Consider the following 25,502-nt stretch of genomic DNA (forward strand, 5'->3'; position numbering starts at 1 on the left):
TTTATGCTCCAAAGCTGGATATAATGTCTCTGTACGCAACGATTGAATGAATTGCCCACGCTCTTGAATCTTCCAAGTTTTCAACCATCTGGCTTCGGCTCAATATTCAATCTCGAACTAAATCTATCTGTGTTGTTTATAGTAGATTATAGTAGATTCTTTAACTATTTAATTTCCAAAGTGAAACACATTCAAACCCTCAGTCCTTTCGCAAAGATCTCCATCCTTGGAGATTTCAATGTTCACCATCAGCTTTGGATTTCTTCTCACTTCACTGACCATACTTGTAAAGTAGCCTTCAATTTTGCTCTCCTCTATAACGATGAGCAATTGGTGCAGCACCCTACTCGTATTTCTGACTATTTTGGAGATGCGCCCAACATTCTTGAACTTTTCCTTACCTTTCCTTCTTCTTATGTTGTTATCCTATCTTCTCCGTTGGGCTCCCTCCTCAAGATCCCTCAAAGTGGAGGTGCCTCTGGTGTTTTGCCTCCGCCACTTTAGAGAACCTGAAAAGATATTATGTTGATTTTCTCTGGAATGATTACTGTTTCCGTGTCAAAGACCCATCTCTGTGTGCTGAACACAACCTAAACCATCAAATCTTTGGTTTATCACAGCATGTTTTCGTGCCATATATGATAGAGAGGTTGCCCACAAAAGCTACTTGAGCCTTCCATCACCTGAATCTGATGCACTTTATATATCATGCAAAGTCTGTTCATTGACTTGCCAAACACTCCTTCATAAATAGAAAATGTCAAAATCTTACAACCTCTAACTCCTCTTGAGACTTTTGGCATTTGCCCCCCGCCAAAAAAAAAAAAAAAAAAAAAAAAAACTCCAGTAACTTTACATCATTTTTTTCTCCTATATTTGATCATGATGGCACAACTGCCATCTCATCTGTGTCTAAAGCTAAATTCTTTTCTCAAAGCTTTGGTAACAGCTCCACCTTTGATGATTCGGGGCTTGTCTCTCTCTCTCCTCATCCCTCTGACTATTTCATGTCTTCAATTAAAGTTCTTTGAAATGGTGTCTTTCATTCCCTCGCTGGCCTAAACCCTCGGAAGGCTTATGGATCTGATGGGATTCTTCCTATTGTTCTCAAAAAAACTGTGCCTCCGTGCATGCACCTTGTCTGCTGAACACTTTTAACTTTGTTTATCGACTTATACCTTCCTTTTATACTGGAAGTTTGCCTACATTCAGCCTGATCCTAAAAAAAAATTACCGTTCTAATCCCTCAAACCTCCGCCCTATAGCTTTAATTTCTTCCTTGTTTAAAGTTTTTGAATCCTCAATACAAAGATTCTAAAACATGTTTCACTTCACAATCTTTTCTTTGCTCGGCAGTATGGCTTCCGTCAAGGCCGCACTACAGGTGATCTGGCTTTTTCTTACTGAGTCTTTTCATCTTCTTTTAGAGATTTCTGTGAAACTTTTGCTATCGCGTTAGACTTATGAAAAGCTTTTGATAGCGCCCTCCTACCGTTTCTATCCTTCTCTCTGCAACTTTATCTCAAGTTTCCTTTCCGACCATTCTATTGCAGCCGTGGTAGACGATCACTCTTCTCCTAAATCTATTAAGATGGTGTCCTACCACCCACACTTTTCCTATCCTTTATTAATGGCCTCATCAAAACCTCTGGCCCTATCCACTCCTGCGCTGATGATACCACACTTCACTTTTTCATGTCTTTTAAGAGACGATCAACTCTTCAGAAAGTCAAGAAATTACGCAGAGAATCCACAGAACGCCTGATTTCTGATCTTTTTAAGATTTCTGATTGGGACAGAGAAAACGTAGTAGTTTTCAATGATTCAAAATCTAAATTCTTCTATATATCAACTCGACACAACCTTAGAGACAACTAGCCCCTCTTCTTTAATGACACTTAGCTGTCTCCATATTCCACACTGAATATGCTCTGCCTGTCCTTTACTCATAATCTTAATTGGAAACTTCACATCTCAATTTTTTGATAAAAGAGTTTCTATAAAGTTTGGCGTTCTGAGGCATCTCCTTCAGTTTTTCTCGTCCCTCCAACTACTAACTCTATGCAAGGGCCTTATCTGTCCTTTGTATGGAGTACTTTTTGCATGTTTCGGAGTGGGGGGATTTCCATCCACACAGTTTTATTAGATAATGTGGAATCTGACTGACTGTCTTCAGCCTCTTTCTCACCGCCGGAATGTTGCATCTCTTGCTATCTTTTATCACTATTTTCATGCTAACTGCTCTACTCATCTTGCTAACTGCATGCCTCCCCTCCTCCTGCGGTCTCGCTACACAACGCTTTCCTCTTTTCACACCTATTCTGCCCGGGTCTGTATTACAAGAATTAACCAGTAAACAAAATCATTCATCCGTCTCGCTAGTAAACTCTGGATCTCCATGGCTGCATCCGTATATCCATCTTCCTACATCTTAACTCTTTTTAAGAGGGAGGTTTGAAGACATTTGTTCCTGTCTCTTAGATAACTTTTATTCTCTTTAAGGGATCTGACAATCCAGTGGGCTTTTTTTTTTATATTGTTTGTAGCCTTTGGCTAGTTTCCCCTCGTGCATAAAATGAAAGAGATCAGACACACACACACACACACACACACACACACACAGAGAGAGAGAGAGAGAGAGAGAGAGAGAGAGAGAGAGAGAGAGAGAGAGAGAGAGAGAGAGAGAGAGAGAGTTTGGGGATGAGAAGAGATTAACACTTTCAGAGTTCGCCAGGAATCTTTTTTACAAATGAGAATATTAGTATTGATAACGAATAGAGGAATAAGAGGAAATAGGAATGAAAATATAATAATGAATAAGGACATAGGAGGAAATTATGATAAAACATATAATAGAAAGAAAAAAAAAATGATAACGGATATAGAAAGAAACGACGAATGAGGGAAAATAAAATGATAATGAGGATGATAACGAATAAGGAATAGGGAATCCTCATCCATTGGTTTTTTTTTTCTATTCGGTCTTGTTATCAATTCCTTCTATTTTCTTATTCATTATCATATTTTCATTTCCCTTTCCTCCTATTCTTCTATCTCTCACATCTATTATTATTGTGTCTCCTTTCAATGAATCCATAAGCTTTATCCTGGATCTTTCTCTTTTTTCTTGTTTGATTCAGTGCATCAAGAGACACTCTGGGATCTTCTGCATGTTCGTGGGATTCCTGCAAGGATTATTGGTCTATTAAATGGCCTCTACTCCGGGACTGAGTTTTCTGAAGTGAGGAGGGGGCGCGTCCAGTTTCTTTCCTGTGAATATGGGAGTGAGGCAGGGATGCGTGCTTGCTCAATCAATTTTTTAACACTTGCATCGACTGAGTAGTAGGCAGAGTTGTTGACCAAAGTCATTGTGGAGCATCTGTCAGCAATACTGAGATTATATATCTTGTTTTTGGCGATGATGCAGTAATTTTTGCTGAATCATTGTAGGTTCTGGTAATGGCTCTAGAGATACTGTAAGAGGAGGAAAGGCCCTTCAGACTCCAGGTATCCTGGCCCATTACAAAGGTTCAGGTATTTGGAGTCTTACTGGATGAAAGAGTACAGTCCGTCCATGAGTGTGGTGAGGAAATTGAGATCTCGGAAAATTTCAAAGACCTTTGTTGTGTAGTCCGTAACGACGGTGGGTCGAGCCAGGAAGTTGTAGGGCGGATTGTCCGTTATGGACTCACTCAGCATGAGTATTTGGCAGACGGACGAAGATTGGGATCTTTAAGTCGCTTAGGATCTTTAAATCTATGGTTGTAAGACATGGGTGCTAAACACCGATCTGAAGAGGCGAATTGATGTCTATGGTACTAGATGCCTTCACAGGATCGTGGGCTACCGTTGGTATGACTCCGTGAGACTAATTCGAGGTCGATTACCAGCAAAGTCCCTCAACGCCAACTGCGACTATATGGGCATGTGGCATGCTACCCGGAAGCCAATCCTGCATACTGGGTTATCTCCAAAAGGGATAATCCAACATGGAGGAGGTTAACGGGACGTCCACAGTCGATGCCTCTTGCTGGGAGTTACTTGGTATGGAAAGGCAGCCTGCATGGAGACGCACTAGGAGGGACAGCCAGGAGTGGTGCCATAGGGTACGCGAGGTGTTGCGCTCCCCGTTGTATGCCCCTATGATTGATCGGTTCTATTCGTTATGTTTCCTTTGTCTCTTTTGCTATTTATTCTTTTCTATCCAGTTTCATTTTGAATTTCCTTTATTTATTAACCATTTTTATGTATCTCCTGTTTTAATCCCACTTCTTCCATTTATTATCTCTCTTTTCTCTTTTCTTTGTTTACCAATATATGTGATGTCTGGGTGGAGGAGCTGAGAAGGGAGAGCCGGGAATCAAGGAGAGCTGGCGAGACGTTTATATTAAGGCATTGCCCAAAAAATAATAATACCAAAAAAGAACATCGAAAAAAAAAATACTGGTAGAGCTGATAATAGAAAAAAAAGGTGCAGCGGTGTATTAAAATGGTTCTGATAACGGTAATATCGTTAATACAGAGGCTAAAATACTGGTAATTCGGTACATAATTTCGGTGCGCATCCCTATTACTCAATGCCCAGCAGTCCATCACATGGGCATTTGTCGTTTGTTCTCTCCAAAAAGTGGTAAATAAAAAAAAAAAAAACAAAAAAAAAAAACACATCAATGTTATAAACAATTTGCGACGGGTATATATGGGTTTCAAATTACTCTTTGAAATGAGAAGGGTAAGAAAGCCATGTTGCTGTTGGTGTAAGAGTATAATAATACCCAGTAAACATAGCTACCATCTACATTTAATTACAGTAGTTAATTCGTTTTTCTTAACGATGACTTTTACAGTCTGGCCTCCCACAACACACCCACATACATTTTAGTAGAACTTCCTGCACAACAACACGAATGGTGTGAAATATGGCGACCTCTTTAAACAGATACACTTCTATGCTTAGTGAACAGAAGGGTTAGATTCCTTCCAATTCCACCAATGTACTGAAATTTACATCTCGGACACTCAAAACTAATACACAATACCAGAGAGACAGAGATATGTGTTTCTAATAGCTTATCAAGATTTTTTATGAATCATGAAACTCAAATGACTATAATAGGGAAGTTTTAAGTAGTTTGAGGTAAGCTTGCCAGCTGGTGAGGGTTTTTGAAAAACTTCACTAAAGAATTTCAAGATGTAGGTGTCAATAAATGGTGTGGATAATCATTGTTCATAAAGAAATGTCAGAAAGTAATTTCAGTGTGGAAAATAAACTAATCGGAAGAAAAGCTGTAACATCTGTATAGTAAGGTCTTAGCGGTATTAAATTTGAAAATCCTATGTATTATAAAGAATTATTGTTTTCTTAAACCAGTAAATGTAGGCGGCTTATGATAGGTAAAAGTCCTAATGTCACTGTTTGTTCGAGGGACCAAAACATGAAGGAGGCAGTGGCGTAGTGTATAAGGGTGATCATGGGATCTGGCACACGTCCACGCGCAGGATCGAGTCCCACCACATACCGCTTTGAAGCTAAGCCATATGTAGAGTGATTTAATTAAAGTTACAACCATGATACCTAGGTTCTTGGTGATTACACCAAAGATGCGCTTGGGTGGTGATATGGGTCCTAATATGGGTAGCACTATAAATAAAATTGCCTTCGCCACAATGACCGGAAGCTGAATAGCGCTTCCCACATATACTCTTCAAGTATGCATACAAGCACTATACACCATAACATAAAAAAAATCTATCCGCAAGCCTATATTTACTTTAAGACATAAATTATTTGTTTTTACATCGAAGATTTAAAAAAAAAAAACAATGTTAAAATCGTGCTATAGCTCTCCTCCTCCAATAATCTGTACCATGATAAAGAGTTCACAAACTTATTCCACTCTTGGATAATTGCATTCTCATTACCAGCCAGTCTCATTGAGCTCATTTTATTTAATTATTCTCAGGAGCTGGCAAGACTCAGTATTATCTTTTTATTTATTCTCACTTTCTAATGCTAATTTCACATTCAATCATGCTTACGTTTTTCTCACTCATATTGAATCTTTATCGTACTATAGTTAGAATATATTATATCTATCTATCTATCTATCTATCTATCTATATATATATATATATATATATATATATATATATATATATATATATATATATATATATATATATATATATATATATATATATATATATATATATATATATATATATATATATATATATATATATATATATATATATATATATATATATATATATATATATATATATATATATATATCTCTCTCTCAGCCTACCTCATTACATCCTTCTATACACACACACACACACACACACACACACACTGAGCTCGCTCCGTAATGGGGAAGACTGGCTGGGTGACTAGCAGACGACCGAGGTGAATTACACACACACATACACGCACACACACACACACACACACACACACACACACACACACGTTCTTGTTTATGATGGAATACCAGACCAATGTTAGCACTTTACAGGATTAATTCCTTCTCTATATATGGATAATCTTTTAAACTAAATTTCATCCATGTTATTGTAGACAGAAGCAGACATATAATAATATGCTTATCAACACGCTTTTGTTTTTAAACATTAGGCTCTGAACATCCGCACTGCGCGGACAATATACTACCATAACATGGCTGATTATTTGATTTAAACGATTACCTAAATATAAGGATCGGACTCTCGTTGTTAAGTAAATAGCAGACAAAAAGGATCAAGAAAACCGCTGTGAAGAGGATATCGGGACTATAGAAACTGGGCATTTTCAGTTATGAACCCATGCTAACCAGTACACAATGTGGTGTGTGTGTGTGTGTGTGTGTGTGTTACAACTATCCATTTATAATGATACTACAATCTATGGTTTTTCTTCATCTTTAGGAAGCAAATATTGGAGGAACATTGTTCTCGGTCATGTGGAGAAGATGGATTGCCGTTGATTTCACAGTTCCACTTCACATCGATCAAACAAACGTGTTTTATATCCTTCCTAAGATCACATCAGACATGCTCGGATTTTTTAGACCTTACACATTACAGGTGAGTGAAAACATGATTTTTAACACTTTCACATCGACAAACACATTTTTCTCATTAACAATTGTGTGTGTGTGTGTGTGTGTGTGTGTGTTTATATATATATATTTTTTTATCGAGGACTTTTCACGGGAATTATTGGCCTGAGGCGTTAAAGAACTGTTACCCTGAGTAAGGAAGCCCATCCTACACTCGGACTGTGGCCAGTATTCCAACCAATATATATATATATATATATATATATATATATATATATATATATATATATATTGGTGGTGAGTGAATTCTATCCAAATGAGGAGTGACTGCCCTCTATCTCCCAAAGCTCAGTTTCCTTCTGTTTCTGCTGCCTCTGCCTCCCTTTCTATCCATTCTTTGGCAGCTAGGGTTTTTACCCTTAGGGATACCAGTGTCCCTGCCCATGGCTAACCTAGCTGACCTCCCTGTAAAAAAACTCCGCTTCCACTACCAGAATTAGAGGTAGAGGTCGGGTTCGAGGCTCTAGGCGCGGACGAGCCTCTAGCCACGATCCCGATCCTGTTCTGCTGGAGGGTCCGACCGTGCAAATCCCTTGGTTGCCAAGGCACCAGAGGGGCTTGCCTACCCGTATGACGGATGCAGGGGAAAGCTTGCAAGAGGGACGGGAGGATCACCTCGCCCTATTTTTATCTTTGGTGGTGCCAGTGGGGTTGCAGACGTGGCGCCTGCCCGTCGGACCATTCCTCGGGTAAACCTTCGGAAGGTTCTCCGTGTAGGCTTCTGGAACGCCCTGAGCTTAGAGGATCAACGACTACCTCATCTATCGGATGAACTCAGTAGGCTGAGGGTGGATATGGTGGGACTCTGAAACAAGGAGGCCTGGCAATGGCGAGACAAGTAGCAACGGTTTTACTTACTATTGGTCTGGCATGAGCAATACTCACCATGTCAAGGAGGTAGCATTAGGCGTCTCCAGCAGACCGCAGCCATCCGTTGTGGAGGTTATTCCCGTTGATGAACATATAATGCGACTAAGGCTGAAGCACAGTCAAGGCATCATTTCTGTTGTTCCAGTTTACATTTTTAACGAGGTGTGTGAAACTGAAGAGAAGGAGTCGTTCTACGCCAAACTCGATTCTGTACTGGACCAGTGTCACTGTCCTGGGGGACTTTAATGTTGTCACTGGCACTGAGAGAGCCTGCTACGAGTTATGTGTTGATCCCCATGGTTCTGATAACATGAATGGCAACAGTTCTTTCCTTCTGAATCTTGCAAAATCTAGAAGGTTAAAAATTGCAGGTTCTTGGTATCAGAGACCAGCGCTGCCCCGCTGGACTTGGTATAGTAATGCTAGAGGGGTAGTGAAGGAGATTACCCATATCCTTGTTAGTACTCTTTGGAGTATCCTTCAGAACTGCAGCGTTTTTCAGAATGCTGAGTTCTTTGCGACAGACCACAGCTTTTTTTTTGCTACACTCAAAGTGCATTTCAAGTCCAGAAAGACTCCAAGATGTGACCACACTGAAGGTTTTGACATGTCCCCAAAAGTATGCAGTGACAGGCTCCAATCGATTTAGAGTGCTCGACACCATCGAGGACCCAGTAGAGCTATGAGATACCTTTAAACGTGAAACTCTTGAGGGTACCAAGGAATGCGTTGGGGAGAGCCCAAGGTCACAGAGTGGCTTCGCCTCGGTAGAGACGCTGGACAGTATTAAGGAGAGTAGCGCTGACAGGCTTGCTGGGAACCGTGACCAGTACAGGGCTCTGTCGCATAGGACTAGAGTTCTCCTGAGGAAAGACAAGGAAATTTATGTTAGGGGTAGGGGTCTCGTTGAGGATGCAGTGTTATTTAAATGCTAATGACCTGTGACCTGCCTATCGAGCCCTAAAGAAACTCCGCTCCAAGTCTACAACTCAGGAGAGCGCTATCCGAACAGCAAATGGTCGCCTCGTAGCGGGCGCAGATGGGGAGATGATTCGCTGAGCTGAGTACTTTGAGCAGCTGTTCATAGTTGATCCTCGAAGGAGACAGTTCCAAACTGCAGGGTTACAGATACTGGATGCTGATCCACCCACTGACTGTACTGCACCCTCCACTGATGATATCAAAGAGGCTGTGGAAAAGTTGAGGGATTGAAAGGCAGCTGGCACCTCCAATATCAGTGCGGAGCTGCTAAAAGCGAGGAATGAGGCCATGATCCATAGGTTGAAAGCTGTATTGATTGCTATATGGCATTCAGGTACCATCCCCCTGGTTGAAAAAAAGAGTTGTTCATCCCTATCTGGAAAGGAAAGTTGACCATCAGAACTGCAACAACTACCGCATTACTCAGTGTGCCAGGCAAAATGCTTGCCCATTTGCTGTTGATACGTATCCGCAGTCACCTGCTGAAACACCAGTGACTTGAACAGTATGTGTGAACGCTCGTTAAGTCAACAACTGACCAGCTCCTAGCGCTTCTTGTACTGGTGGAGCTCCGACATGAGTTTCGACAAGGGATGCTTGCACCCTATACCGATCTCAAGGAGTTTGATTCAGTGAATCAAGACATTCTGGGATCTTCTACGTCTCCGTGGGATTCTTACAATGATTATTGGTCTATTTATTAACTAGCCTCTACTGCGGGACTGTGAGTGTTGTGAAGTGTGGAGGGGGCGTGTCCAACTTCTTTCCTGTGAATGTGGGAGTGAGGTAGGGATGCGTGCTTGCTCCATCAATTTTCATCACTTGCATGCACTTGGTTCTAGGCAGAGTTGTAGACCAAAGTCATTGTTGAATATCTGTCGGCAATACTGAGGTTACAGATCTTGTTTTTTGCTGATAATGGAGTAATCTTTGCTGAATTACTGTAGGTTCTGGTAATGGCTTTAGAGGCACCGCACAAGGAGTCAAGGCACTTCGAACTGCAAGTTTCCTGGCCCATTACCAAGGTTCAGGTGTTTGGAGGCTTACTGGATGAAACAGTACAGTCTGGTCATGCATGTGGTGAGGACATTGAGATCTCGAAAAATTTCACACACCTTGGTAGTGTAGTGCGCAACGACGGTGGGTCGAGTCAGGAAGTTGTACGGCGGATTGGCTTGGCCCACAGCGTTATGGACTCAATCGACACGAACATTTGGCGTTGTCAGTACCTCTGCAGACGGACAAAGATTGGGATCTTCAAGTCCATGGTGATTCCTGGACGCTGAACATCAATCTGAAGAGGCGAATTGATGTCTTTAGTACTAGACATCGTGGGGTACCGCTGGTATGAGTTTGTGTCAAATCAGCAATTGCTCCGTGAGACTGATTCGAGGCTGATCACCAGCATAGTCCGTCAACGCCAATTGCGACTATATAAGTATGTGGCACACTACCCGGAAGCCGATCCTGCATGTCGGGTTGTCTCCGAAAGTGATAACCCAGCATGAAAGAGGCGACGGGGACGCCCACAGAAATCATGGCTGTGGCAAGTCGATGCCTCTTGCTAGGAGTTACTTGGCACGGGAAGGGAGCCTGTATGGAGACTCGCGAGGCGTGGAGTGGCGTCACAGGGCAGGCTAGGTGTTGCGCCCCCTGGCGTATGCCACCCATGATTGATTGATTGCTATTAATATTGTTTTCGTTATCATTATTATTATTATTATTATTATTATTATTATTATTATTATTATTATCATTCTTATTATTATTACTATTATTATTATTAATATTATTATTGTTATTATTATCATCATCATTATTATTACCATTTTATTATTAGTTTATCTATTTTACTGTTAACAGGTATTTATCTTTTCTAGGCGAAATCTATGGATGTAGAATCGCATGCGATTATCTAATGCATTTCTAGACATTCGTATGAAATAAATATTATGATTTAAATTGCATCCCAAATTAATTATGTTATAAATAAATAGTAATGTAGTACGTGACCCATCAATATTTATATTGCAGTCGTGGGTGGTATTATTATTGGGATGTGTCCTTGTATTCCTTATGACGTCCTTCGTTCTCCAAGTCGGAGGAAAGATTAATAGCTACGGTAACAACACGCATGTAAGCCTCCAACAGATGAAATGTATATCAAGGTAATAAGAAATTTTGAGGTGACATGTGTTAGAAATACCTAAGGTAGAAACAAGTAGTATCATTACTAAACTGTTAAGCAAGAATAGGTGAATTATTTGTAATTCTGCCAAGGGCAACACAATGTTAAAAAAAAAAAAAAACATTTGAATGCTGGTTCTTGAAAGATAAGAACGGTTAGCAAAAAAATTAACGAGCAAATGTCTTGATACCTCCCTCTTAAAAGAAGTTAAGTGGTAGGAAGAAGGAAATACAGAAGCACGTAGGGAGTTCCACAATTTACCACTGAAAGGTATGAATGATTGTGAATACTAGTTAATTCTTGTATTAGAGGGTTGGACAGAATAAGGCTGAGAGGAATAAGAAACCTTGTGCAGCGAGACCGCAGGAGAATGGAAGGCATGCAGTTAGCAAGATCAATAAAACAGTTAGCAAGAAAATAGCGATAAAAGATATAAAGAGATGAAACATATCGGTAGTGAGAAGGAGGCTGAAGACAGTCAGTCAGAGGAGGGAAGTTGATGAGACGAAAAGCTTTTGATTCCACCCAGCTGTATGTGTTGTCTGGATAGTTGTCTGAAAGCTTGTGTCGAGGTGATAGATGGTGGAATTGAGTTTCTGAGGCATTAGTCCAGTTCACTATGTATTTTCGTTTTTAATTTTGGGGGATTTGCTAAACTATACATTTTTGGAATCCTTAGGATGCATAGAATACAAAAAACATTCTTTCCATTTTTTCCCAGGGGTCTGTGGCAGCCATCTTGGATTTTTAAATAAGAGCGTCAAAAATGAAGTTTTTATCTAATCATGGCCTATAAATCTTCACTTTGAAGCATTACATTGTATGATCAGGCACCAAGATTCAATGGAAATGACAAAATTTACCTGTTTAATATGTAAGCAATGTATACATGGTATATCCAGTATGAAAAATTATAAAATTGAGCATCAAACGATTGATATCTTAACATGTAACCGACGTAAATCTTTGCTTATAAATGTGTCATTCGTAAAACACAATTTAATGTCTGAAATAGGAACAGTATAGGTAGTCTTTCCTGAAAGTATAGTCTCATTCATCATTATCACTATCACTGTCATCTGAACCATGAATATCAGCTTGTGAATCTTCATCATTTTCACACTGGTTAGTACAGAGACAAAGATCAGTGCACCGCAAGTTCTTTGATCGACAGGAGCATCTCTGTGAAGAACAGTCGCTCTTGCAGTGACATCTCACCATCTCAATAATGGCCTCGGGTGCAGGAGGAACTTCTGTGGTAATGGGTTTCATCATACCTGTCAAAATATAATAGTATGACATCATACTTGTTATCATGTTCCGTAAATATAATAATATACAATGTATATAAACTCTCTTGAAAGGCACAATAGTGTAAAGTAGCTGTGAGATAACTATGTATTGTATTCTAAAAGGATTTTTTTCTATAAATAATAAATTAATAAATACCTTTGTTATCTTTGTAATAGCCATTCTCTAGTGGATCCAACAGTTCTTGTTGTGGGATGGCTGCCTGGTCCCAGACACGAGCCTGAGCATGGGCCCTCAGAATGTGTTGCTTGAGGGCACCAACTGTTGGGGGAAGCTTGTCACTGTCTGCCATGTATTTGCAGAACATGTGCCATCTCAGCTCTGGAATACTTCTGATGTTGATTCCTTTTGGAGAATAAGCTGCACACACAAATCTAGCCAAACTCTTCTGCCATTTCTCTGTAACTTCACTGTCATTGCCTAGCATCCTCAGAGCTTCAATGATATCATCATCAGCTAATAGATAAATTTTCAGCCATGTGGCCTTGCCTATTCCTGCAAATCTTCCTGTATTGTCTGCACCAGAAAAGGCATGGAAAGCTGGTAATGCCTTTGCCTTCTTGTTACCAAGAGTATCCCAGAAAGGCTGGATCTGTAGGATCCCAGACACCATTGAGATAGATGTATACTTAGGCAGCAAATCATAGTTGGCAATTGCCAGTACAAACACATCAGTGTCAGGGGAGAAGAATCTCAGCTGTATATCACCTTGGTTTCTTCTTGATGCAGATACTGCTAGACATATCATTAATGTGTCTGCTTCCTCGTGGTTATTGTCATCAAAGATTCCAACATCTTTGTTACTTCTGGTTACTCCAGATGCTGAAGTGATGATCAGCTTGGAAGAGTCTTTGCTGTAATCAAGTGTCTTTCTTGCCAGGTATTCTGTCAGGTCAGCCTTCGTCTTGTCATGTGATAGGAACCTACTCATGGGTATGTGCTTGATGCTTGTCTCATCTCTTACTTGGTACTGAACTGGATCCTTCCCTTGGAGTCTCTTCTGTCTTGTTGCATTCTTCAGGGAATTTGACTTGTATGTGTCGAAAACCAGAATGATTTCATCAAATTCCTGTGTAAGGGTCATCAGCCTTTCATAGAAACTGAGGCTCAGGTCTCTAACAGTGATGACTGTTGAGGGTTTCTTAGTCATCTTGTGCACAAGCACCATTCCATCCACAACTGCAATCTTCTTGGTAGGGCACATACTTTCCTCCTCCATAGCTTCCGTTTCTGGCTGTGAACCAGTTTCAACAGCTCTATCTGACACGACCTTCTCTAGAGCATGGATGAGCTTTGACTTGTCAGTGCATGGCAAAATTGCCCCATCTGGAGCAAAGAGTGATCTTGGCGTGAGGGTGAGTTCATAGTTGCCAATGGCTTCTTTCTGATCTACATCTCTGTTTGATCTGGCCAAGACCATAAGTCTGCCATATAGGTCTTTTTTTCTTTCATGTCAATGGTTTTGTCTCGAATCTTGACCATCTGTTTCAAATTGCCAGATGTAAACATCTTATTGTTCTGTTTCTTTAAAGGATTCCATAGGCTGATGTTTCCATTGATTCGGTCAGCAACATATTCCTCATACAACCTCTGTCCATTATCATCCATGTTAAGTATTTGTGGCACATACTCATCTGGTATGTATGCATGGGTTATCAGATTGTACAGTCTGTTACCCTCAACGGCAAATGGGTTCCCATGAGTCAATATTGCATCTTTGATTTTACTGACTGCTGCATGTTCTCTTTGGACAATAGCTGGAGAGAGGTCATGATGCTTTGCCTGATTGTTTCCTTCTATGTTGAACTGGCCCTTGAATTTCTTTGCCAGGCTGGACAGCTCAGGAGCTGCCATGAAGAAGCGCTGTCGTGCATTTGAATTATTGGAGATTCCAATAAGGCCAGCATGAACCTTCATGAGTTTATTCAGGTGCTCACAGGCATGATCAGCCCCAACAGACACAAAGGGTATAACATTGTTGGTGACAGATATGTTGCCTTCCTCCAGTTCTTTCCACGTGTCTGGGTGTTTGACCTTTAGCTGATGCATATCATCTATGTAGCGTGGCCACAGGCGGCTGTATTTGATTCTATCCATTGCAAAATACAGCCTACACAATGCTTCACCAGCTTCTAGATGCAGGTTCAGATCAGCATTCCTGGATGCTGCTACAAAGAACAGAATGGTCTCCACTCGTCGCAAGTAATTCATCAACGATTTGAACATGGCATTTTTGGACTTCTCTGCTTCCCAATCCTGAAGCCTTTTAGCAATGTCTTTCTGTGTCAAAGCCTGCAAAAGTTTGTCATTGGCTTGCTTCACAGATTCAGAAGAGGTGTCTTTATTCCGAAGTACATTCTCCACTGGAGCAACTGATTCAACACACACTCCTTTCAGTTCAGGGTTATCCATCAATAATTGCTCTAGTGCCAATTCATAAAGTGCCGTGTAAGAGTAGATGTGTGCACGTAGTGAGCGCTTGTAATGAGTGCATTTCATGTGTTGTGTGTTAAAACCTGCCTTATCTAACATTATAATTGTGAACCGCATGGAAACTGGTACTCATTCTGCAAGAAAATTACATTTTTTTACATAATTATCAGATATTGTAGGCATATTTAGTCTTTTTTTTTCTCTCAGGCCATTGGAGATGACTTTACTGCTTCCATGGATGCTTAAAGGTTTGCATTCATTGCTGGCATTGGAACCATAGCTGATGCAGCATTCGAGATCCTGCCAAAAATACTAGGAATCGGAGTGACCAGTTTGACGTCCATTTTGACCACCATAGCGATTTAAAAAAAATGGAAAGATTGCTTTTGGGATTCCTCTGGTTCTAAACTTTCAAAAAATGTATAGTTTAACTAATCCCCAAAAATTTAAAACGAACGTGGTATCTACGACATAGCAAACTGGACTACATTGAAAACTAATAAGTTTCTCTCGCCCAATCAGAAATCGTAGAGATCAGAAGTAAGGCGTTCTGTGGCGTCCCTGCGTGATCTGCTGACTTCGTGAAGAGTTGTTCGTCTCTGCAAGGACGTGGAAAGATGGAAAGGGTTATCATAAGTGTAGGAGTGGATAGGCCAAGAAGTTTTATTAAGAAAGTCATTAACGAATAATAGAAAAAAGAGTGGGTGATAGGACAGAACCCTGAGGAACACCAGTGTAAATAGATTTATGAGTAGAACATTGGCCGTTTACCATGGCTGTATTACAACGGTCTGAAAAGAAACTTGAGATAAAGTTGCAGAGAGAAGGATAGAAACCGTTTTAAAATAAAATGTTTGTGTCAGACTCAATCAAAAGCTTTTGATATGTCTAATACGACAGCAAAAGTTTCACCGAAATCTCTTAAAGTAGATGGAACGCTCAAGTATCTTTTATTGTGCAACCTTTCTATCATGCATAGCACGAGAACAGGCTGTGTTAAACCAAAGTTTAGAAACTTTAGGTTGAGAAAAAAAAATGAGGAATGTACACCTCCTTGCAAGGCACTATTAGTTCCGTTACGCATTTAGCACACAGAGGTAGGTCTCTGACACGGAAACAGTAATCATTCCATGGAATATCAGCATAATACCCTCTCAGATCTCCCCATCTGGCAGAGGTAAAACGCCAGAAGCACCTCCTCTTTGGGGGATCCTGAGGAGGGATTGTGATCGGAGAAGCCCAAGGGGGAAGAAAGGGTAACATCATAAGCTGATATCAAGAATGCTTGTGTTGCACTAATTGCTCTACGTCATGGAGGATAGCAAAGTTGAACGCTGGTTCACCAGAATGGTGAGTGAAGGGAGAGGAAAGCCAAAGATGGTGGTGAACATTGAAATTTCCAAGGGTGGAGATCTCCGCGTAAAGGTAGAGGGACAGAATGTGCTCCACTTTGGATGTTAAAAAAAGTCAGAGAATTTACTAGTCAGAAGAGTTACGGGCGAGATAGACAGCACAGATAAATTCAGTTAGAGAGTGACTTTAGTCTATGCCAGATGGTGGAAAATTCAGATTCAGGAGCGTGTGCACGAGAGAAAGTTAAGTCGTTGCGCACATAGACGCAACATCCAGCTTTAGAAAGAAAATGAGAAAGGAGAAACTAGGACGGGACAGAGAAGGAGCCACTGTCGGTTGTCTCAGAAAACTGTGTTTCGGTGAGGAAAAGTAGATGAGATTTATTAGGAGTGCGGTGGTGTTCCACAGATTAAAAAATAGATCTAAGACCGCGAATGAAAAATAATGTTGAGGGAGGTGTCAAGATATTTTGGGTCGCCAACGCGAGAGCAGTCCGACCTGGGGACATTTCTGGTCCATTTCCCAAGGCTGGATTTGGAGTCGCCATTTTAAAATTTTGAATTTTAAGTGAAGGTGTAATAAGACTAGTGTTCCTACCACCCTCCCTGAAAAGTTGGAAGAGGGAAGAAAAGCAGGGAGAGTAACACTAGAAGCAGCAGTAGTAGTAGTAGTAGTAGTAGTAGTAGTAGTAGTAGTAGTAGTAGTAGTAGTAGTAGTAGTAGTAGTAGTTGTTGTTGTTGTTGTTGTTGTTGTTGTTGTAGTAGTTGTAGTAGTAGTAGTAGTAGTAGTAGCATATTAGTAGCAGTAGTAGTAGTTGTGGTAGCAGTAGCAGTAGCAGTAGTAGTAGTAGTAGTAGTAGCAGCAGCAGCAGTAGTGTGGTAGTAGCAGAATTATTAATGGTTTTAGCAGTAATAGTACCAGTAGCAGTAGTAGCAGCAGCAGCAGCAGCAGCAGCAGCAGCAGGTGGTGGCAGTAGTAATCAATTGTTGTTGTTGTGGTAGCAGCAGCAGTGGCAGCAGCAGCAGCAGCAGCAGCAGCAGCAGCAGCAGCAGCAGCAGCAGCAGCAGCAGCAGCAGCAGCAGCAGCAGCAGCAGCAGCAGCAGCAGCAGCAACGACAACATTGTGCAATGGTGGTGAGCAACAGCAGCAGCAGCAGCAGCAGCAGCAGCAGCAGCAGCAGCAGCAGCAGCAGCAGCAGCAGCAGCAGCAGTGGTGTGCAGCAGTGGTGGCAGCAGCAGTGGCAGTGGTGCAGCAGCAGTAGCAGCAGTGTTGTAGCAACAGCAGTGGTAGCAGCAACAGCAACAGCAGCAGTAGCAACGATAGCATTTGAACTGCGGCAGCAGCAGCAGCAGCAGCAGCAGCAGTAGCAGCAGCAGCAGCAGCAGCAGTTAGCAGCAGCAGCAGCAGCAGCAGCAGCAGCAGCAGTAGTGGTTATATAGCAGTAGCAGCAATAGCAGCAGTAGCAGCAGTGGTAGCAGTAGCAGCAGCAGTAGCAGTGGTAGCAGAGCAGAATAGCAGGTGCAGCAGTAGTGGCAGTAAGTATTATTATTATTATTAGTAGCAGTAGTAGTAGTGGTAGCAGTAGTGTAGTGGTGGTAGTGGTAGTGGCAGCAGTAGTAGTAGTGGTAGCAGTAGTAGTAGTAGTAGTAGTAGTAGAGGTAATGGTAGTAGTAGTAGTAGTAGTAGTAGTAGTAGTAGTAGTAGTAGTAGTAGTAGTAGTAGTAGTAGTAGTTGTTGATGTTGTAGTAGCAGTAATGATAACAATGATAGTAATAATATTTTTATTAGAAGTAGTTGTCTTAGTAGTAGTAGAAGTAACAGTAATAGCACTAATTGCAGTACTAGTACTATCTTCAGTACCAATAGTGGTAGTAACAGTAGTAATTGCGGTCGTAAGAAGCAGTAGCAGTGGAAATTGTTCTTTGTTGTTGTCCTCGTCCAGCCGTCTGTGGCACGTGGGTAGCAGGGATGTGTGTACAGGGACACATAAACAACAGATGAGATGTCCAAACAAGGTTCTTATTCTGTTAAGCAGATACACTCCAAAATACGACTACAATAGGGGAAAATACAAGTGGTACCACGCTACGCGGGTAGTCCGTACGGCAGCTGTCCATACGCTGCCTGGCGCTCGCCTATCTGATCGTACGGTAGGCTAGTCTGCCACACACTCCCCCTCACGCTCATAGACGTCAGAGTTCTTGAGCGTCTCACTTAGCCTTGAGTCGTTCAGAGCGACGAGGGCTGGGCGGGTGGGGTGTAGGTGCTTCACCATTGCGGTGCTCTTGTGCAGCTGGAGAGTCTAGAGCTGGGGATGGGACAGGACGGAGGAAGCGTCGGTTCCTCCACCATACTCGGCAACTGGGCATCCTCACCTGGTAGTCCCGCGATCGTCCGACGCCCATCACAGTACCCACTGTATCCCATCGCTTCGTAGTAGCGTTCTGGATACGGACGAGGGATCCAATCTTGAGAGGTGGAAGAGGGTGAGCACGGTTGTTGTACCGTGCTTCGACGTCTTGGGCACGTTTGGCGGCGCGGCGGTCGCAGCTCTCTGCTCTGGCTTGCCATCCCTTTGCAAAAGAGCTAGCGTGGGCAGGGAGACACGAGCGAAGTGGGTGGCCGTAGAGTGTCTGGGCTGGGGAGCGTCCTGTGTGGGTGGGAATGTTATGTAACTCCAACAGTCCCCTGTCAAACGCCTCACAGTCGATGTTTCCAGATGGAGCCACTTTCAGGATGAGGTGTTTCACTCCCTTGACAGCAGCCTCTGCGTGGCCATTGGACTGTGGATAATGAGGCGTTGACACAATGTGGCGTATTCCCCATCGCTCTAAGACAGTGGTTCTTATTAACCTTTTTCAGTGCCCGTACCCCTTGATATGTCAGAAAATTTTCTCGTACCCCCATCCAATGTAAATACAATACAAATATATGAAAAGGATTAGTGATACAAACCTTGCTGAGAAATTATTAAATTTTCAATTACAGAAGAAAGGTACTTTTTTTTTATTTCAAATGAGAAGTGTCAATTAGTAGGATCCAATGAATAATAATGAGTATTACTTCATAGTGCACACCAACACATTTTTAGTGGCTCTTTTGTTGTTGTTTCTCCTTAATGATGTTGTTCAAACGAGGTTCTTTCTTTGAAAGTGCCAGACGCATGTCATCACTTGCATCCAAACGGTTTCTGGCTTTTGTTTTGATGTGTAGGAGCGTTGAAAAACCTGCCTCACATAAGTATGTAGTTGCAAAAGGTACGAGGACCTCCAAAGCTCTCCTTGCTAACTGTGGGAATGCTTGGAGTTGTGCACACCAAAACATATCCAGTTGCATTTTTTCAAACTCCATTCGGATTCTGTCATTGGTCTGCAACTCCACAAGATCATCTTTCATGATATCATTATCATCCATGGAATCAAGGTTGAAAAGAAATGGATCCCGTATCCATCTTTGTGCCACAGAACCTTCTTCAAGGTGAAAATACCCTTGGAAGGACTGAATCAGTTCTTGCAAATGTTCTTTTACTTCACTCAGGATGGGCAGCTCTTCTTCAGCACTAGCAGCCTCATCAAGAGAAGGGAAGTTTGCAAAATTTCCACTTTCAGTGCGCTTTATCCACATTGGAAGCTTCTTGGTGAGGGCAGATAACTTCCCTGGCAGTTATCATATACATCGCTGTTCCTTGCATAGAGACATTCAGTTCATTGAGGTGCATGAATACATCTGCCAGATACGCCAGAGACAAAATGAACTCCCTGTTTTCAAAATGGTCAGTAAGTACCCTGCCACGGGAAAGCCATCTCACTTCTGTGTGGTAAAGAACACTGTGCTCGGCTCCAATTTCTTCACAAAAAGATGCAAAAAGACGGTGATTCACTGCCCGTCCTCTGATGAAATTTACAGCACGCACAACAACTGATAAAACAGTCTTCAATTTTTCTGGCAGCGTCTTTGTAGGAAGTGCATGACGATGCAACACACAGTGAGTGACAGTTACATGGGGAACTTCTTTTTTCACTAGGGTAGCAAAGCCTGATTTATTTCCAAGCATAACAGGGACTCCATCAGTGCAAATTGAACCACACATGTTGAGAGTCATTTCATGTTCCAAGAAGAACTCTTTCACAAGACTGAACACATCAGTTGCTTTTGCAGTAGTTTTCAGAGGTTTACAAAATAAGAATTTTTCCACCACTTCTTTCTTCTTCACATACCGAACAAATGCCATCAACTGGCTGCAAAAACTAACGTCAGTTGACTCGTCCAGCTGAATACTCACTCTGACAAGACTAGCTTTTAGGTCTGTTATCACCTGCTGCAAGACATCTTGACTCATATCATGAATCCTTTTCAGCTTCTGTCCCTAACACTATTTTTGCCATTTCTAATGCACAAGGTTTAATAAGCTCCTCTGCCATAGTGTGAGCTTTTTTCTCCTTTGCACACAAAAGGGCAACTTCATAAGATGCTTGCAACAAAGGTTTCTCAACTGGCACAAAACCTAGCTTTGACAGGGTACCACTACGATCAAATCGTTCCCGCTTGATCTTCAAGCTGTTTAAATCATGTTCAGCATCTGTGCCTCCATGCCGATTGTTGAAGTGTTCATTGAGTCTTGATGGTTTGAGATTTGCATTTGCAAAGACTGTGCTGCAGAGCATGCACTGTGGTCGTTGAGTTCCATCTGCCTCAGTCATACAGGTAAAACCATAACGAATGTAGTCGTCGTTCCACTTGCGTTTCTTAGACATAGTTACTAGATCTTGATCACACCGATACTACCTGGAAAGATGCAGGCCTGGATTTTATACAGCACTAACTTAAAAAAAAAAAATTAGACAATTATAGTAAGAGAAATATTTGAAAATACATGTTTTGCTTTCTCATGGTAAATATACAGTAGCTACCATTGCACTGTCTATTATGTCTCGTACCCCCAGGTTTAAGGTTTCGTACCCCTTGGGGGTACAGGTACCCCAGGTTAAGAACCACTGCTCTAAGAAGACGGCGAGCTCTCGACTGGTGAACTGGGGTCCTCCATCCGTGCGGAGGCGTACTGGTACTCCCAGGTCTCTGAAGAGGTGCCGGAAGTGACGTATGGTGGCAGTAGATGTCGTGTCTGTGCCACAGGAAACCACCACGTGCCAACCAGAGAGACGGTCAACGACAAACAGGAAGTGCTTCCCAGATGCTCTGAAGTAGTCGGCTGACACTGACTCAAAAGGCCTGGTGGGTTTGTCGTCTGAGTGGTTCCTGCTGTTGGCTGGGCTGCATGACTTGGCATGGTTTGAAGGCCCTAACCGTGTTGACGATGTCAGCGTCGATCCCAGGCCAGTAGACAGCCTGTCGTGCCCGACGCTTCGTGGCCTCTGCCCCACGATGGCTGTCATGTAGGCGGGCCAGGGTGCGTCGTCGTAGAACAGCAGGGACAACCACCCGTGCACCGTGCAGGACAATATCTCCATCGCAATAGAGTTCGTCTCGTATTTTCCAGTACGGGCGTAGTGCATTGTGAAGAGTGTAGCGGTCGTTGGGGAATCCCTTCTTCACATTTTCCACGAGCTGTACGTAGGAGGGGTCGGCACGCGCTGCTGTCTGTAGCTCTTCCAGGACCATGTCGTCATTCTGGTGAGGATTAGCAAGGGAGTCCGTGGCAGGTTGCGTGACCAGTCGTCTTATGGATTGGTGGGTCTCGGTGTCTAGCAGGCTGTCTTCTGGAGTTGGATAGCTTACTGGGGCATGGGAAAGGGCATCAGGGATGCAGAGGTCCTTCCCGGCACGCCATACTGCAGTGAAGACAAACGCTGAGATCTCCTTCAGCCTCTAAAGTTGTGGGTTTTCTATGGCATCTAGCGTGTAATTGTTCAAAATAAGTACAAGTGGGCGATAGTCGGTGACTAAGTCGAAGTTCTGTAAGCCTGCTAGGTAGAACTTGCATCTTGTCATTGCCCATACCACAGCCACTAGTTCAAGCTCGATGGTGGCATAGCGCGTCTCGGCGTCTGTGAGGAAGCGCGAACCACACTGCACGAGCCGGAACTTTCCACCGCCGTGATCTTGCAGGAGGATGTATCCCACCCCGAAGAGGCGAGAGGCGTCTATCTGCAGGACGGTGGGTAGGGCCGGGTCGAACGTAGCGAGGACTGGGGGACTGGATAGGGCTTTCTTTACGTTGCTGAAGGCCTGGTCGTGATCAACAGTCCATGTGAAGGTCCTCTTTGGGCTCATCAGAGGGCGTAAAGGTGCAGCAGCAGTGGAAATGGCAGGGAAGAAATCAGCCAGTTGATTGACTAGGCCCATGAAAGAGCGTAAGTCGGTCAGATCAGCAGGCGTCGTGAAGTCTGCTATGGCACTGACTTTCTCCGGATCCGCTGCGATGTCTTGTTCAGAGAGTCAATAACCACAGAACGATACTGTAGGTGCGGCCAAGGTAAATTTGGTAGCGTTGAGGGTGATGCCATTATCTCTGCACCTAGACAGAACCTGTCTGAAACGGTTGAGGTGAGTAAGGTAGTCCTCGTCGTAGAGGAGGATGTCGTCCACTACCTTAACACAGTTTTGGACGCCTTGGAGTGCCATGTTGCCGCGTAGACAGAAGGCATCAACTGTCGCGGCAAAACCCATAGGGCCACGGCAGTATTGGAAGCGACCATATGGCGTGATGAAAGTTGTCAAGGCCCGATCCTCTTCAGCAAGCTTGATCTGCCAGTACTCGCACAATGCATCAATCGTTGTGAAGTATCGTGCCTTGGCGTCCACGCTTCGTATGGCAGCGAATGGAGTGGGTGAAGGGTGGGTTGGTCGAGATACCTGGTTGTTGAGCTTAGAAAGGTCAGTAGTAATGCGGATGCCTCCATTTGGTTTTGCTACGACGACCATCGGGTGGCACCAGGGAGATGGTTCGTCGCCAGCTGGAGTGATAACACCATGTGCCATCATGGAGTCAAGCTCCGCCTTGACAGCGTCCCTGAAGGCGAGGGGAATCAGCCTTGGGGTGTGGATGGCGAACGACTGAGCGTCGTCCCGTAGGTGGATTCGTATCGGTGGTCCAGCCATGGTCTTGAGCCGTGCACTCCTGAGATCTTCTTTGTCCACGAGCACGTCCTTGTACTCTTCAAGGAAGTAACGTTTAGCCTCTGAAGGTGAGTTGAAGGACGGGAGTGGTGTAGCAGAAGACAGGGGTGGGTCGAGAGTGACAGCCTCGTGGCAGCTCCGTTTGGTGGCACTAGGCTTCGTGTGTGTCCTCTCATGTCCACTGGTGATGGTGTGCCGGGCACGTATTTGCTTGGGAAAATCCTTCGGCACAATCCTCAGATCTCGGCAGAGCTCCCAAGACAGGAGTGGTGCAGATAAAGAAGTGCACATCAATCCATCCATGACAGAAAACAGGACCGTAGGTGATTTCAGCGTAGAATGAACCCAATGTGGCCTTCATTTTGGAACCGTCTGCGTTGTAGTAGGACACTTTGGAGGATGGTACTAGGTGTCGTTTGGTGAGGCCTAAGTCTGTAAGGTGCTGCAGGCCTATCACGGTCGTCTCTGCACCCGTGTCGGGTATGGCATCGAGAAAGCCAGATTTACCGCTTGGGGTTACAGAGATACAGATGGTTGGAGACGGTTGTGCGTATGTGGCTGTCGTGCTGCGTATGGTTGCACCGCGGTTCAGGTGATGGCTGTGTTCGTACTACGTTGAGTGTAGACCGCTTGTTCTTGTCAGTTTTCGTAGAAGTCGTAGACATGCTGCAGAAGCGATCATACCGAGAGCAGGTCCCACATTTGGCAGCTCGGGCAGGGCACTTGTCCGTGTGTGCATAGTGTCCCTTGCGTCCACAACCACGACAAACACATGTTACAGATGGATTTGACAGGGAGCCGTGCTGCTTCTTGTGGTCGTTGCCCGTTTGGTGAGTTGAAGACGAAACAGGAGAGGCGTCAGTCTTCTGCGTTCGTGCTGCCTTTTTGTCCTCCTTGTACCGTGAGACTGCTCGCATGGCGGGTGGGGCTCGTAGCGCGGAGGTGGCGGATCTGGTGGCCTCGTGTGACCTACACTCTGTCAACATCTCTTTAAGTGAACAAGTGGCAGGCATGGCGATGACTTTTTGCGTCAGCTCTTCGTCTTTTACACCCATGAGGATTCCGTGTTTAATCCACACCTCTTCGCATTCGCGAGCGTGAACTTTGCAGACGTCAATTTTTTTTCTGATGCACTCTTCAGCTTAACGAAGAAGTCGTCAAACGTCTCGTTCTCGGTTTGTTTGCAGCTACCGAATGCACGCCTGCGTAGAGCTTCGTTGTTCTGTCCTTTGACATGCTCCTGTAGCTTGTCAAGGACCTCCTCCACTGGAGTTGATGAGTCTTGGGACACCTGTAGCGTGTACTCGAGTGCTCGTTGCATTTGGAGTGACAGACACGCCCTTAGCTTAATAAGTTGCTTTGGCTGGGGCAACCTCGTCAAGTCCACCATCGTAGCATAGTCCGTCCATCGTTGTCTCCAATCACGAAAAGTCTGGTACGTAACACCTGTGGCATGGGGTGGTGGGGGCTGGGCGGGCGTGGGTGGTTTCGTTGGCGTGGAGCCGTGTGGCGGCGTTGACGCCTCATCGTCTGAGCTCTCAGTCGTGCGTGGTGGAGTGGCTGCACTTTGTTGTGGCAAGGCAAGTCGTGTGAGGAAGGTGTCAAAACGTCTGGCTTCGTCTGCCCGACGTCTGTCCTACTTCGCGGTTTCTTCCTCGCGACGACGTTCCTCACTCGCAGCTTCATCCTCCCATCGGCGTTCGTCCCTGACCGTGATCCACTGAAGAAGGGTAGCGAGGTCCGTAGCGGGGGCAAACTCACGTCATTTGAACTTGCCGCGCCTGGGGTCGCATGAGATAGCTGCGGTGGGGGTGATACTGCCGTGGGTGGGGTGGGCCATGAGGCGTCTTCCATGGGTTTACGTCCCTTACCCATGATTGTGTGTGTCTCTTAGCCAACCTACGTCTCAACGACTCGAACAGGAATTACAGCATGGTAAAAAGAGACAATGGCAGAGGCAGTGTGGCAATATAAGTGCTTGTGAAGTGTATGTAGGCAGGAAAAGACGATGCGATCTGCTTGAGGTGGATACGAGGCGGGAGAGTGGCGCGGTGCGTGTGACTTGCCGCTTGCCTGGCATGGCGTGTCAGTGTGCCCCAGGGCAAGGTGCAGAGCACGGGTGTACAGCACGCGCCCCGTTTTTCCCCGTCGATGTTAACGCCTCT

At 43.8% G+C, this 25,502-nt stretch overlaps 3 protein-coding genes and 1 pseudogene across 3 annotated transcripts; all 4 read right to left on the bottom strand.

Moving 5' to 3' along the window:
* Positions 1-12,017: 12,017 nt before the first annotated feature.
* LOC123510816 lies at positions 12,018-13,738 on the bottom strand. Its single transcript, XM_045266227.1, has 2 exons — positions 12,613-13,738; positions 12,018-12,440 (listed from the first exon to the last, which is right to left on the bottom strand). The coding sequence occupies exons 1-2, from the start codon at positions 13,691-13,693 to the stop codon at positions 12,214-12,216; spliced, it is 1,308 nt and encodes a 435-aa protein (XP_045122162.1). The 5' UTR covers positions 13,694-13,738; the 3' UTR covers positions 12,018-12,213.
* A 4,721-nt stretch (positions 13,739-18,459) lies between these two features.
* Positions 18,460-19,328, bottom strand: LOC123511252. The gene is made up of 2 exons (XM_045266974.1): positions 19,324-19,328; positions 18,460-19,113 (listed from the first exon to the last, which is right to left on the bottom strand). Exons 1-2 carry the CDS (start codon positions 19,326-19,328, stop codon positions 18,471-18,473), a joined length of 648 nt encoding a protein of 215 aa, XP_045122909.1. The 3' UTR covers positions 18,460-18,470.
* Positions 19,329-19,347: 19 nt separating this feature from the next.
* Positions 19,348-21,014, bottom strand: LOC123511258 (annotated as a pseudogene).
* A 245-nt stretch (positions 21,015-21,259) lies between these two features.
* LOC123511261 lies at positions 21,260-22,491 on the bottom strand. The gene is made up of 3 exons (XM_045267001.1): positions 22,219-22,491; positions 21,565-22,086; positions 21,260-21,382 (listed from the first exon to the last, which is right to left on the bottom strand). Exons 1-3 carry the CDS (start codon positions 22,489-22,491, stop codon positions 21,260-21,262), a joined length of 918 nt encoding a protein of 305 aa, XP_045122936.1.
* Positions 22,492-25,502: the final 3,011 nt, after the last annotated feature.

This window comes from Portunus trituberculatus, chromosome 4 (genome assembly GCF_017591435.1).
Source record: "Portunus trituberculatus isolate SZX2019 chromosome 4, ASM1759143v1, whole genome shotgun sequence".
Lineage (NCBI taxonomy): Eukaryota > Metazoa > Arthropoda > Malacostraca > Decapoda > Portunidae > Portunus > Portunus trituberculatus.

Excerpts from the sequence above, each read along its gene's own strand:
- LOC123511261 (XM_045267001.1), bottom strand. The coding sequence starts at position 22,491 with ATGAGCCCAAAGAGGACCTTCACATGGACTGTTGATCACGACCAGGCC. Across the intron at positions 22,087-22,218 it reads AGCTTGAACTAGTGGCTGTG|AGGCTGAAGGAGATCTCAGC; the intron begins GTATGGGCAATG and ends CCACAACTTTAG. Across the intron at positions 21,383-21,564 it reads ACGCTGACATCGTCAACACG|ACACGACATCTACTGCCACC; the intron begins GTTAGGGCCTTC and ends CCTGTGGCACAG.
- LOC123510816 (XM_045266227.1), bottom strand. The coding sequence starts at position 13,693 with ATGGAGGAGGAAAGTATGTGCCCTACCAAGAAGATTGCAGTTGTGGAT. Across the intron at positions 12,441-12,612 it reads CTATTACAAAGATAACAAAG|GTATGATGAAACCCATTACC; the intron begins GTATTTATTAAT and ends ATATTTTGACAG.